The sequence below is a fragment of the Aulonocara stuartgranti genome (assembly GCF_965226115.1).
Source record: "Aulonocara stuartgranti genome assembly, chromosome: 14".
Taxonomy (NCBI): Eukaryota; Metazoa; Chordata; class Actinopteri; order Cichliformes; family Cichlidae; genus Aulonocara; species Aulonocara stuartgranti.
The window spans coordinates 16,705,445-16,719,312 of record NC_138950.1 but is presented as its reverse complement, the minus strand read 5'-3'; the positions used below and the strand labels follow the sequence as shown (position 1 = coordinate 16,719,312).

Genomic DNA, 13,868 nt, shown 5'->3' with positions numbered 1-13,868 from the left:
CACGGATGTTAAACATCGGAAGTTACGCTTGCACTGTTATCGCGAGAACAGAAAACGGGATTTGTGAAGACCGGGTTTTCATTCATCAGGTAGGAACGTCAAGCTAAAGACTTGAATCGTTAATTTTCTTATAAAGAAACACTTCTTCCGCGCTTTCATGTACTTAAATAATGCATTTGAGCTTTTTGTGACGATCTTAAGTATTTGGGTGATTAGTATATACATGTAAAACACCAAACAAGGTGTTAATTTGTAGTAGATAGCTTGCAGGCTAACCCTCCCCGTCACGTTTGGTGAGTGTTTGCTAACGGTCGCTAGCTAGTTAGCTACTTAGCATCTAATCTAAACTGTGCCTCAGACTGTCTCTAAAGATACAAACGTTCATCAAACGCTCATCAGCAGATTAAAGGATGGCCACCCCGGATGTCCGGCTAAATCATACTATCTACATCAACAACCTGAATGAGAAGATCAAGAAAGATGGTGAGGTTTGCACGTTGAAATCTCTTTCCGTTTAAATAAGCACAACCAGAGTAATCATTTTATGTTTTGTGGTGTGTGTGTGTGTGTGTGTGTGTGTGTGTGTGTGTGTGTGTGTGTGTTTTTTTTTACTGCAGAGCTGAAAAAGTCGCTGTACGCCATCTTCTCACAGTTCGGACAGATTTTGGATATCCTGGTGGCACGAAACATAAAGATGAAGGGTCAGGCCTTTGTTATCTTCAAAGAGATTAACAGCGCCTCCAATGCGCTGAGATCCATGCAGGGCTTCCCCTTCTATGATAAACCGATGGTAGGGTAACTAAACACTGAATATCACACAACTGCTGCTTACCATAGTTTGTGTGTCACATGTGATCTTTCTGTTTGGTCCTGCAGCGCATACAGTATTCAAAGACTGACTCTGACATCATAGCTAAAATGAAGGGGACTTACGTAGAGCGTGACCGCAAAAAAGAGAAGAAGAAGATCAAAGGACCCGATGGCACTGGACCAAAGAAGGGTGTAGCTGGTGCAGCCATGGTCGCTGGTGTGCCTGCCGCTATGCCTGTAAGTGGAGCCAGAGCTGTTTTATTGGTTATTTTGGCAACTATCATGTATTCACAAGGAGCTCTGAGCCAAAGTGTGGGCAGAGACACAAAGTATAAAAACCCTGAGATTTCGAACTTTAATATGTTGGAAAATTCTTGGTTATTTTGTTCTATAGAGTAGATGTTTTATAGTAGATTCCTACTGTTTCCTGGATCACAGAATACCCTAAAGAAAGGCCACAGTTTGTCAGGTGTGTTTCTGAGACATTAATGAGCAACATGGGGGCTCCACAGGGGACTGTCCTGGGTCCATGGCTTTCTACATTGCATACAGCAGACTTCGATATATAGATACAGAAAATCATTCTCTACAAATGGCAGATGAGCTGTGTCAAACATATGAATTTCCGTTTGTTATCAATGAAGTTGTTCTTATGGCTAAAACATGTTTTCAGCTCAAGTTGCAGAACAAAAAACATGATACTGAATTGGGATGAACCTTTTAGGAACAATATTAATAAATAAGGAAACAAAAGCAAAGGGAGAAAGTTCCTCCTGCATTTAGAACAGTTTGTGTGATTGAAAACTGACCCTATTTTCATTGACAAATGTAAATAGTAGCACACACATCTCAGAAGAGGAAAATGGACATCGGGTTTTCTATTAACAAGCTCTTCACTCTTTAGGGAATGCCTCCAATGAGCCAGGCTCCCCGTATGATGCACATGCCTGGCCAGCCACCTTACATGCCCCCTCCAGGCATGATGCCACCTCCAGGGATGGCACCTGGCCAGATGCCCCCTGGTGCCATTCCTCCTGGTCAGATGATGCCTGGGCAGATGCCTGGACAAATGCCCCAGCAGGTAGTGTTTTGTCACAGAGCATGTTGTGTCTTCATTTAATTTAATAAATTGATATTTTTCTGGTTGATTGATTCTGATATCCAATGTGTACTCGTAGGTTGCAGAAAATCCCCCCAATCACATCCTCTTCCTCACCAACTTGCCGGAGGAGACCAACGAGCTCATGCTGTCCATGCTCTTCAACCAGTCAGTAGCAAACCCATTCTCTAGATCTAGTTTTGCACGCTTGTGTCTGTTATAGGCTGAGCCTAACTGTTGGTGTGTGCGTTTTAGGTTCCCAGGTTTCAAAGAGGTGCGTCTGGTCCCCGGACGCCACGACATTGCATTTGTGGAGTTTGAGAACGAGGTGCAGGCCGGAGCTGCACGAGATGCACTACAAGGCTTCAAGATCACACAGACGAATGCAATGAAGATTTCATTCGCTAAGAAATAAGCTCTCAGGAAGGGTGGTCTTTGTTTTTTAAACTTGCAGTAAATCTGACTGTGATTTATTCTTAGAAATTGACTTTCAGGGTTGCACGTAAGTATGTGTCAAGCTGGTGTCTTTTTTTTTTTTCTTTTTTTTTTAGCTTTACATCAAAATCCACAAGCAGCTTGATATGTCTTCTATATTTGTCATAAAGCATTGCACCCAGAGTCTGGTTTACCAGACATTGTACCTGGAGCTTTTCTTTTTCTTTTTATAAATAAAACTGTTCTAAGAATGTGCTGCTCTTCATTTAAGCTGCAGTTTGAGCTTTCCGCCAATAGGCGATGCTTTCTCTCCTCTTGTGTTAAACATTTTCTCTCAAGTCCCTGTAGTCAAAAGGATCTCATGTTTAAACAACTTCAGCTGCACAACATGTAGAAGGAGAAACCAGCATTGAGAAAACCCTGTGTGTGTTGTTTTTTTTTTTTTTTTTAAAGAATACCAATGCTGTGTGCTGCAGTCTGAATTTAGACCGCATCTGCAGAAAATTTAGTTCTTTGGAGTCTTCTGATTATTACAAAACATGGAAACTTTATGGGACTCCATATAATTCACCGTAGCCATCCTACTTGTAAAATAAATGCACTGGAATCTCATTTAGTTTGTGCTTTGAAGTAGAACCTAGATCTCTGAAGCCACTTTCTCTCCCTGTATTTGGCATTAATCATTGGTATATTATTTAATGGATGGCTGGTGTTGCATTGTTGCAGCGTTTCGTCATCTGCTCCCCCAACAAATGCTCGCACGCTATTACACCTCCAAAACTGCAGTGTTCGTGTTGAGACTGGTGTTGTTGAAATGAGATAATGAAGCTGCTAATTGAAGATGTGTGAATGTGCTTCTCAAACCGCAGTATAATTGTTTTTGTGTTCGAGCCAGTAGTACATACCTGTCACAGATGTGAGGGCTGCTTTTGTAGAAAAAGGGTTCTGCTGCATTTCAGAACAAAGATATTATTTTTAGAGGATCATTGTATTATGAAGCAAACATGAAAACAGACTTGATTCTCTGGACACTTGCGTGAATATTTTGTTTTCTACTCTACTAAAAAAAATTTCGGATAAAAATTGTGCATTAAGTCACATCATAACATTAAAACAGGAAGGCTTGTTGCTGAAAATGGGCCTCCATACAGCTGTGTAGATATTTTACGGCGATTTGATTTATCATTGAACCTAGTTTATGCAATTTCTAATATTTCAAAAAACAAAGGGTAGGTGGACCTGAAGTTTTAGGTTGTTCAGTAGTGATAACTGGATAAACTCTATACTGGGTACTGTTAGGTACACCTTGCTAGTATCTATCCATTCATGCTATGCATTCAACAAGGTGCCGGGAACATTACTGACAGATTTTTCCATGTAGCATCACACATTTGCGACTCTCCTGGTTCATCACATCCCAAAGGCCCTCTATTGGATTGAGATCTGGTGACTGGAGACCATTTGAGAGCAGTTTGAGCTGATTTGAGTTTTTGTGACATGGTGTGTTATCCTGCTGGAAGAAGATGTGTACACTGGTCATAGAGGGATGGACATGGTCAGCAACAATGCTCAAGCAGGGTGTGGTGTTTAAACCATGCTCAGTTGGTACTATGGGGCCCAAAGCATGATAAGAAAATAACCCCCACACCGTTACACCATCACAATCAAACTCATCATACGAGGCAGGAAAGATGCATGGTTCATATTATATTTACTCCAAATTCATCTGACTATTCTCTGAATACCAAAAAGTTGATGTGGGTGAATGAAATGAAATGTTTGTGAGGCAACATCCCAGAAGATCAGCAGTTTCTGTAATACTCAAACCAGCCACAGTGACACACCCAGAGTCACTTAATTCACCTTTCTTCCTCCTTCAGATTTTCTGTTTGAACTTCAGCAGGTTGTTCTGACCATGTCTACATGCCTGAATGCAGTGGCTTACTGTCATGTGATTGGATGATTGAATATGTGCATTATTGTATTTAATGAAGGGATGGATGAGTGTATATTTTCATTTAAGTTTAAAATGTTGTCATGTAAGTGCAAAAAAGGTTTTTCTGCAATGTTCTGTAAGTAACATAAAATTAGGTGGGTAAACAAAAGTAGCTCAGAATCATGGACAATATGAATTATTGTCTCAGTAAATTCTTATTGTCTATTTTCCTCTCAGCCTTCACACGATATGTTTGCAGACATGCTAATAAGGAGCACGTCCTCCTCTCACAGACTAGATTCAGACAGAGTGACGTGTGAATTAGGCCTGAAAGGCTTAATTTAGACTCTCACTATCAGCTGTGCCCGGTGTACACAGGGCCTCCCTGTTATGTGCCCTGAGTAATTGTCTTCAGGTCAGCTCAACGGTGTACACAGAAATCCACATTCTTCTGCAGTTTCCCAAGCCTTTCCACACTCCCTTATTTTGCCTTGAGAAAGCACTGACCTCAGTCACCAGGGCGCCGTGTGTGTGTGTGTGTGTGTGTGGGGGGGGGGGGGGGGGGGGGGGGGCATGGTTTTGGCAACATGCCCAGTGCCTTCCCATTCACCAACACAGTAATCTTTCAGAGACTGAAAGGCAGCTTATACTTATCCAGCAGCTTATGCGTGGAAGCTGTTCCTGTCAGTACCACTTAAAAAATAAATAAATTTTATAAATCATCTCTTAAGTATTTTTAGTTTGCAAAGTATGGAAGAAATATAGTATCATCAGAATTCAACTATTTTTAGACATTGAATTTATAACACTGAATTTTTATCCTCCAAATTCACCTGCAAAAAATTCATACTGTGTAACTAAACTTCCTAAACCTTCAGATATGTAGGCTACCTTCAGTTAAAGAGAAGCATCCCAAGTTTAGAGGATAAAACTTCGGTTTCACTTTAATAGTTTTACCTCTATTTCACAGTTTGTAGTGTAAACAGAAAACATGGGAAGTAAAGAAAGGACGGTCACATGCATCATAAGCTGAACTGATGATATTGAATTTGCATAATCCTGCATAGTGGAGGAAAGAAAATTTGATTTCTGAGTGGAAAAATGAAAGTTCTTGTATTTTTTGAGTTCTTTAATTTAATGTGTTTTTGGTTTTAGTTAAGTAAATAACAGAAATTCAGTTAGATAGAGGTTAGTGGATATTTTAGAGCTAATGTTCTGTTTTTATGCTTATTTTCTCTGTATGGTCCATTATTTGTTTGAAGTGGATGAAACATTAAAAAAAAAAATTAGACATGTGGAAATCAAATCTGATCTAAGCTCATTCTAAAGGCCCCGAGGAAGCAGGTTACTTATCTATATGCATTATTTATTAGTATTACATTTTGATTAAATAACTCCTAAATGTGTTTTTTATCCTAATTTGAAATGAGCCATTGTTTTCACGGCAGTTTAAATAGTGTTAAAATAAATAAATAAATCTGCCTTTTCAAATCCTGCGCAATAAAACGCGTATTGACCATTAGATGGAGCTAAATGCACAACTAACTGCATATCCGTTATGTAGGCACCAAGAAAGCAAGTGAAAGGATTACTTTTTTTGTGACTCTTCTTCTTCAGGTGAGCCACACGCTGCAACCTCTGCGCAGACCCAGTGATGCACGTGTGTTTCCGGATGCTTGGTTAGAATTCAGCTCGTGCTTCGAGGTCACTGCTTCCCCCATGCAAATTAAGCCTCTGCTCCTCAAGAGCCCTCTGTTCCGCTCCGGGGTCAACGCGGAGCGCCAAGCCGCGGAAACACCAGCGGTTGTCAGGGAAGCTCTTGAGCAACAAGCCCGTGATAGACTTTAAGATTGAGAAGGGGGAGGAGGGAGAATCTCATTAGATTTTCTCTGATAAAGAAGGTGCATTGTGTGGAGGTCTTGGGTCCAACAAGACGAGAACTAGAGGACTGGAGGAGATATGGAAAATATGTGTGCCATGTGACCGCTGCCAATATTCAAAAGATGCCTACTCACCCTACAGTTCTCTTTTATATTTATGCGCTCAGCCGGTTAGTATTTGCAACCCGGCGGCTCCATTAAGCACATTAACACTTTTCAGAGCCGCAGCTGTCGAAACAAGTTCAATCATAAAAGTGGGTTCAATTATAACGTGTCATAAGAAATCAGTCTGCAGGTGGGTGAGAACCGCGTAAGCACTTTTGCCCTGTGCGTCCTGACCAACAGAAGCCGCTTCACACCTTTCCTGCAGGCGTGAAAGTCTGTTTGTCTTTTGTAAACAACTTTTAGTACATCATCCGCAACAGCACGGGTGTTTTAATTAAGCTTGAAGGACAAATCATTTCTATTCACAGGTCTGAACAGAACTGTGAGAACAGTTCTGCCAAGCTGAGCTTTGAAGTGTTCCGTGGACTGCAGAGGTTTGAAACTGGAGGAGAGGAACCAGTGAGGCACAACAAAGGACAGAGGGGAAACAGAACACTCAGGAGAGGATAAAAGAGATGCGAAAAGCATTCAGAATACTCTCACACGTAAATATGGTATTGAAAAAAAAAAGAATGTTGGTCAAAGTGTGTAGAGAGAGAAAAGGGGATGAGAGCCCCGTGCGCTCTGGGAACCATCCGGACAAGGAGTGAAAGACGGATATTCCCTGCCCCAGGACACACCCTCATGCTCTCACTCTCCCTCTCATTGTTTCCCACAGTGACTCCGTGGCCGCCAGCCTTCGTATCGGGTTTACAAATGACCAGCCAGCCGCTCCAATGACAAGAACACAAAAGTGAAATCATTCCGCCGGGGAGAAGCAACTTTGGTCGCTGCTTTGGTCACACACTCATCAAGAAATAGGATTCATACGATTGTCCCCTCTCCATATTATCTCTGAGAGTGGATTAAGCTTTGAGAGAGACAGGAGATGAAGAGAGAGTATCAGCTAATTGGGATGTGAGTTCAAGTCAAGTGAGCCGGCAGATTGGACCCGTAAAGCCTCTTAAGGCAGGTGGTGGTGGGAGGAATACACCAAGGGGAGTGTGTGTTTGTGAGAAGCGTGCGTTTGTGTGCATGTGTCATTCCCAGAGGAAACCTGCCTTGGTCACAGCAGCAAGGGAGGGGTTGATCAGGTGTGCGCGTGAGCGTATGTAGGTGGGTTGATTGCAGGGAGAGATCCAAGCTGAGACAGAGTTATGGTTTCTCCGGTCTGGACGCGATGAAGTGGCTTTGCGGGAGTTTCAGGGTTTAAGACCGGCGAGGAAGAGGAGAGCTGGGCGGACGGAGGACACTGGAAGAGAGGAGTAGGAGGAGGGGGGACACCACCGCCACCAAAGCGCACAGCACGGTCCCCAGTCCCTTGATGCAGGGATGGAGAGCTCACGGGTGCACGGGATAACTCGGAAGAATCTGAGGAGCAGAGGTGAAAAGCTAAACGGGAAGCCAGACATGAGAGCCGGGCGACACCAGGGACACTTCCACCTGCCGCGGACTGTGATTTTTTTCGTCGCGCTCACGGTGCAAACGCAGGTAAGCCACCGATTAAGTGCTATTTCGGGCTGCATGCACTTAAACGCCCCACGCGGACTCGCAACTGTGGTTCTGTCTGTTTTTTAAATGAAAGCTGAGAGAAAAATACTCAGGAATAAAGTCCCACGCACAGTGTCCCTTTATGCTGCCCTCTTTCTGCTCCTGCATGGCGCTGTGCCCACCTGTTGTTTCAGCCCGCTGGTGTATTATCCCACACAACAGAGAACGACTGTAATCCAATTGTAGAAGCACTGGATGCAAATATCAGAACAAAAATCCGCCTTTGCGACAGACGGTAAAAATCACATATATATTTTTTTTTCTTGAATGAAAAAGAGTCAGTGTGCCACTGTTTGCCAAACAAAGACATGTCATGATAACACAAATCAATCACATTAGTGACATGTAGTCGATGAATGTGATTTATTCCATCATTTTCTGCTAAATAATGATTCTTAATCCCTTTTCATTCACTTTGGTATATCCTCGATCATTAATTGCGCATAAATTACACCCAAATTTCACACCGCACCCCTGTTAAGGTATTTTCCTTATTCACGGATCAGTAAATGAGTGAAAACATCTTCCCTTTTAGGCTCTTTGGTTGCTGCTTTGTCCATTTCATATATTAGTAACCATTCTCAGGTGTGGTCTGATTGTCTTATTTTCTCTCTGTCTGCATGGCTGCATGTATGCACGCTTTCTTTTTGGCATAACAGCAAAGTTCATTAATGACTGCGTAAATACTTCTGAGAAGGTGGTTATAACATTATGAGGACAATTTGTGGCTGTATTAAAGCTCTGGATTTTATTCCAGTGTTGTTTTGGGCATGAAAGCATAAACAAGCAAAATATTGTTCCCCTTTCCCCCCATGAGCTCTCAGGCAGCTGCTGGTCTTGTCACAATGTGTCTAATGTGTGACAGCGCTCACCAGTAGCAAGACCAGGCCCAGGGGTGCTCCGAAGCGTGCATGTGTGCACACACGTGAGTGCACGTTTTTTAAACACTGAGCTCACATCCAGCATCTGTGTCCTGGGTGTGTGTGGAGCCCGGGGCCACAGCCTCATAGACTCCGGGGCGTGTGAATGTTGAACATTCAGGCAGCTCTGCGTGCCTCTCTGTACCTCTGCAACCCTTTCACAGCTGAGGAACAACACACCCTGCTCTCTCCATTCTCCGATTGCACTGCAGTGTGAAGCACACACTCAAGATCCTTTGCATCTGCTGGTGCCCATTTATAATGCAGAGGACGGGGGATGTTTCAACCTGCAGTTCATAAATGAGGCTTCTTGACGCTCTAGCGGTCCTTATGTGTTGTCTATTGTGCCACGCTCACACTACAGTACGCAAAGCATTTATGTTTCGCTAAATTAGACTGCCATTTTCAAACTGAAGCTGAATTTTAAAATGAGATTGGATGAAATTTATGTGCACATCATTTCTGTTTGAATGCTGAGCAAAATGCAGTTCATAAAGTGAATCAGCGACAAGAGGATTTCGACATTTAAATAAACAAACACTTAGAAATGTATCATCCGCACAATGCTTGAAGCATCCACCCAGACAGAATTTCAGTGTGATTGAAGATCCTGACCGTGACTTAACCGCAATACTGTGACAGTAAGAGACTGCAGTTATCAACAAATAGTTAAAATGCCTCTCACACAACACCATACATCTTCAAATACCCTATTTTGTCTGGACAATAACTGGGAAATCAAAGATATCACAATCTCATAAGACAAAGGAATCAATCATAGACTGCTTGTTATGAATAGGGTTGCCAAAAATGCAAGGCTCGTTAAATAATCAGTTCATAAAATATCTGATGCAGTTTCACAGTGGCATTTAAAGTGCCACAGAAATATGCTTGAAATCAATGATGCCTTTCCGAAGAAACTTGTTGGCCTCGAGTACAAAGAAAGTCTCGCTTAAATGGCTCACAGCGAGCTCTGTGGAGTTCGTCGAATAGTAGCATTTGTTCCATGACAGTAGAAAAGTCAACAGATCATTTTCCGAGGCTTGAATGTCTTTAGGTACAGAGGATTGTGAGTTTTGCCCCTTAGAGAGCTTTAAACTGACGAAGCTCAGTTTCAGAGACGGGCTGAGCTTCGGCTTGGCTCACTCTCTCTCTGTTTCCCCTTCTCCCTCTCTCCCTCTGAGCGCTGAAATGCTGGTATGCAGGGAATGGCTTAGGCAGCGAGTGGAGGAGAGGAAGAAAGGAGGATGCAGAGTGATGAGCGCCACTGTATCTCCACAAGCCTTTTGATGTAGACAAGTTCACCCCACCTCCCTCCACCACCACCACCATTACCCTGCGACCCCTCCCATCTCACCCCTTTCAGCTCTGGGACAGGGTGCAGGCAAGGGACACAAAACCCAGTAACAATGGGGCGACTGAGACTGTGGCTCAGCGTTGGGCGGCCTGGCTCTGGCTAAGCAGACATATGAGAGTTTCCAGGTCTCAGTGATAGCTGTCCATGATTGAATGCACCACACCTCTGGGAATACACGGCTTAGATCCTCGGCTGTAATGAGGTGTCACCAGCTCATTGTTTCAGATAGAAAGCCAAAAAATAATGTGAATTATTTACATTTATTCATCAGTGAGGGTTTAAGGACAAACTGATATAACAGTGGCCTTATTTTGGTGTTTGCTGTTGTTGGATAAAGCCAAAACCACAGAGAGGATCACATACACACACAGACACACACACAAATGCACACACGCACATACCTGACCCTTGTGCTCTGAGACTCTCAGGGGGTCTTGTTAAGTCTAGAGTGTGTGAGAGAGGCTGTGCGGTTTGTGTGTGTGTGTCCCCTCTTAACCCATCCCTAAACAGGGAGGGAACACAGACAAGAGAAAAGGAGGCAGATAAAAGTGAGGATGGGAACAATGTAGAAAATGGCTGATGGCTGCAGAAAGAGAAATGACAGGAGCGTCAAAGCTTGTTCTCAGATAGAGAAACAAGTGAAGTGGAGGAGGAGGGGAGAAGAAGCGTGTGAGCAGGATCCCAGTGTCATTGCCCCCTGGGAAGGGGAAGTGAGAAATAAGAAGGGAGTGGTGGTGACACACAGGAAGACTAAAGAAAGAAAGACAAGAGCCAAAGAAAGGCGAGTCCAAAGATAAAAGCTAGTGCTGTTTAATCCCTCGATAATTTAGGGAACATCTCTGTTCCCCCAAAAGTTGGCACGCTGTGAGAAACGTAAATAAAAACATGGTGCAATGACGCAGAATGATCATTTATTCTTTCATCTTCACACTGTAAGAATCTGAGAACTGAGGACATCAGTTTCTGTAGTTTTAACATAGTTAACATAGACTGTATATGAAAGACGGGTGTAGCCTCTGACTTTTAATAATGGATTGCATTTATATAGCGCTTTTCTAGGCACCCAAAGCGCTTTACAATTCCACTATTCATTCACTCACTGATGCAGGCAAACCGCAGTTGTAGCCACAGCTGCCCTGGGGCAGACTGACAGAAGCGAGGCTGCCATATCGCGCCATCGGCCCCTCTGGCCAACGCCAGTAGGCGGTAGGGTAAAGTGTCTTGCCCAAGGACACAACGACCAGGACAGAGAGAGCTGGGGGATCGAACCGGCGACCTTCCGGTAGCAGATGAGCTTCCCAACCACCTGAACCACGGTCGTTTTAAACGATAAGCCATAAAACTGCAGTTTTTGTAATGTCTAACAGGGGGCGACTTCTGTGGGTGCAAAAAGAAGCCTGGTTGTATAGAAAACAGCCTATCAGCTCCCTTTATCTGTAACCTCAGTAAAACACTTTCCTGATGAGTTTTTAGTCTTATTTAATGCAACATGGTGTTCATTTTGTAAATTATGAACTTAATAGAGTCCAAAAGGAGTGTAAAGCAAGGTCTGCTGTAGGGTGGGTGTACCTTGGATTTAAAAATCGCTACTGTATGAGCATGTCCTTTGGATTCTCAGTCAGATCCACCACCTGCTTGTTGAGTTGAATTTCTAAAGGCACCAAGACAGCGATGGACAAAATGCTCAGCTTGAACTTTTAAGATGGGACTTTGGAATCCAATGAGTGATCTCACCAGCGCTTGAGATCATTTTTCTTTAATTTTTATGGGGACAGAGATATTTTTCTATTTCATAATCTGCTAAATGTTTTCGTGGGTACCAGATCTGGAATTCAGGCAGGTGACTTAATCTCACTTTTACGACAAAACCATGCTCTTGAATGCTTTCTGAATTTAGTCTGTCTTGCAGAAAAAAGAAAACCTGCTGAGAAAAAATGATATTATCTGCAGCTGTATATGTTTCTCCTAAACCTGCATATTCAGTATTAATGGTACCTTCACTAATGTGCACTTATGCACCCCCATATCATCACTGATGCTGGCTTTTAAAATTTGTCCTGATAAGGAACTTGATGGTTGCTCTTTTCTTCAGCTTGGAGGACAACATTTTTCACTGAGTGAAGGTGGCAACGTTTTTTCGATCTTATTTATATGTTGCTACTTTGTTCCCTCTGCTTGTTAAGGCCAATTCAAGGGCTTTAACATATGTTTCTAAGCCCATGAAGTTATTTATATTAAAAAAATTAAGCTTTACTCCTAAAACCCCGAGCCTCTCATAAATGCTCTTTTAATACCCAGTCATGTTACTTGTTATCTAATTATGAAATGTTCCACCAGGTCTGTTTCATTCTTTTCTTTTTGTGTCCCCCCCCCCCCCCCCCTTCTAACTTTTATTCTTAGTTTCAATATTTTTTCCCAGTTACGTAATTTTACTTGTTGTCTTTGGATTATTTTCATTCAAATATAGGTTTTTAATCATTTTTAAACTACCATGTTCTAGTATTTATATTCTATACAGCGTTCCAACTTTTTGGGAGACATTGGTTGTAAATGGAAACGTCTGTTTTTCTCTTCACTAGAGGTCAAACAAAGTTATGGGAATCAAAGTTATGTCATCATGTCTTCTTCCCCCTTTTCTCTCTCTGTTGCTTGCTTTTTGAACGCTGTTGTCTTGTACGTACTGATAAACAGATGGTGGAGAGGAGACATGCAGGCCGCTGCTGATTCCCAGAGGCACTGAGACAGTACATTAGAGGAAACACGATAGCCGTCTCTCAAAGTTTCATTGCGCATTTTTGTTTATTTTAACTATATGATGGTGTTTGAGTTAGTCAACCTCTATCATGTAAATTAATATCTAAACTATTAAATAACTGTGGATGAAATGCATAAATCAAGCTCAAGTGACTGACAGGGAGAAGGACTTCTTTTTCTTATATGTTATAAACTGCTGGAATCACATAATAAACTTTAACATGAAAAATCTCACTGTAAAAAAAAAGTCTGCTCAGCTGAACTGTCAGTGGAAGTGATTGAATTCTGCAATAAAGGGAGGGCATACATAGAAACATCTGGTGAAGCTGGTTATTTGTGTGAGGGTAATTGTTCAGTTTCAGAAATATTCTAGCTCTTAAAGCGAGTCTTTATAAATATTAAATATTCCAGAGGAATAGTTTGACATTCTGTGAAATACACTTGCATTTGCTTTTTCGTATTATGTGGGTAAATTGATATTTCACTCTATCGTCTGCACTAAGGCTGTCATGATAATAGAATTACAAATTTTAGACTGATACCCAGGAAAATGCTTGATAGTTATTACCATTTTCAATACCGTGGGTGAACAAAATGGCCCAAATCAAGAGTAATTTTTAATAAATATTGATTAGAACAATACAAACAATGATAATGTCAATGAAACTATTTGCAAGTTGCCTGAAATATTGCAGAAAGCCAATTAAGATAACTTTAAGGTATATATAAATATGTATATGACAAATATTTTAAACAAGAAAAAAGGACAATATTTTTAGTTGTCCAAGGTAATCTCTGTTTGTCATTGCTAAGGAGATAGTGTCAGTAAAGTAGGCTACCTGTTTTTGTCTACAAGTCTAGGTTCAGTCTAGGATTTTAAGAAAACACATAACACTTTTTAAACACGAATAATTGTGAAATCCTGTTAAATCCTTTTCTGTAGGATAAGAAGTCTTAACTTTCATGCACTTACATTCTTAGT

The 13,868-nt window shown here is 41.9% G+C and overlaps 2 protein-coding genes across 6 annotated transcripts in view; both read left to right on the top strand.

Moving 5' to 3' along the window:
- Nucleotides 1-14: 14 nt before the first annotated feature.
- On the top strand, nucleotides 15-2,595 carry snrpa (small nuclear ribonucleoprotein polypeptide A). 5 transcript variants are annotated; one of them, XM_082501963.1, is made up of 7 exons: nucleotides 15-89; nucleotides 403-483; nucleotides 618-790; nucleotides 877-1,047; nucleotides 1,715-1,891; nucleotides 1,989-2,077; nucleotides 2,165-2,595. In XM_082501963.1, the coding sequence occupies exons 2-7, from the start codon at nucleotides 411-413 to the stop codon at nucleotides 2,322-2,324; spliced, it is 843 nt and encodes a 280-aa protein (XP_082358089.1). In that variant the 5' UTR covers nucleotides 15-89; nucleotides 403-410; the 3' UTR covers nucleotides 2,325-2,595. The 5 variants fall into 5 exon arrangements, with proteins under 5 accessions (XP_082358089.1, XP_082358086.1, XP_082358090.1 ...); XM_082501960.1 differs by having other exon boundaries at nucleotides 30-89; nucleotides 359-483; XM_082501964.1 differs by having other exon boundaries at nucleotides 64-89; nucleotides 400-483.
- Nucleotides 2,596-5,868: 3,273 nt separating this feature from the next.
- LOC309687318 (uncharacterized protein) overlaps nucleotides 5,869-13,868 on the top strand; it is a 61,184-nt gene continuing 53,184 nt past the window's right edge. Inside the window, exons 1-3 of the mRNA XM_082502181.1 lie at nucleotides 5,869-5,897; nucleotides 6,634-6,819; nucleotides 6,984-7,795. Coding sequence (XP_082358307.1) covers nucleotides 7,637-7,795 — 159 coding nt within the window. The 5' untranslated portion in view covers nucleotides 5,869-5,897; nucleotides 6,634-6,819; nucleotides 6,984-7,636. The remainder of the gene's footprint in view (nucleotides 5,898-6,633; nucleotides 6,820-6,983; nucleotides 7,796-13,868) is intronic.

Excerpts from the sequence above, each read along its gene's own strand:
- snrpa (XM_082501963.1), top strand. The coding sequence starts at position 411 with ATGGCCACCCCGGATGTCCGGCTAAATCATACTATCTACATCAACAAC. Across the intron at positions 484-617 it reads TGAGAAGATCAAGAAAGATG|AGCTGAAAAAGTCGCTGTAC; the intron begins GTGAGGTTTGCA and ends TTTTTACTGCAG. Across the intron at positions 791-876 it reads CCTTCTATGATAAACCGATG|CGCATACAGTATTCAAAGAC; the intron begins GTAGGGTAACTA and ends TTGGTCCTGCAG.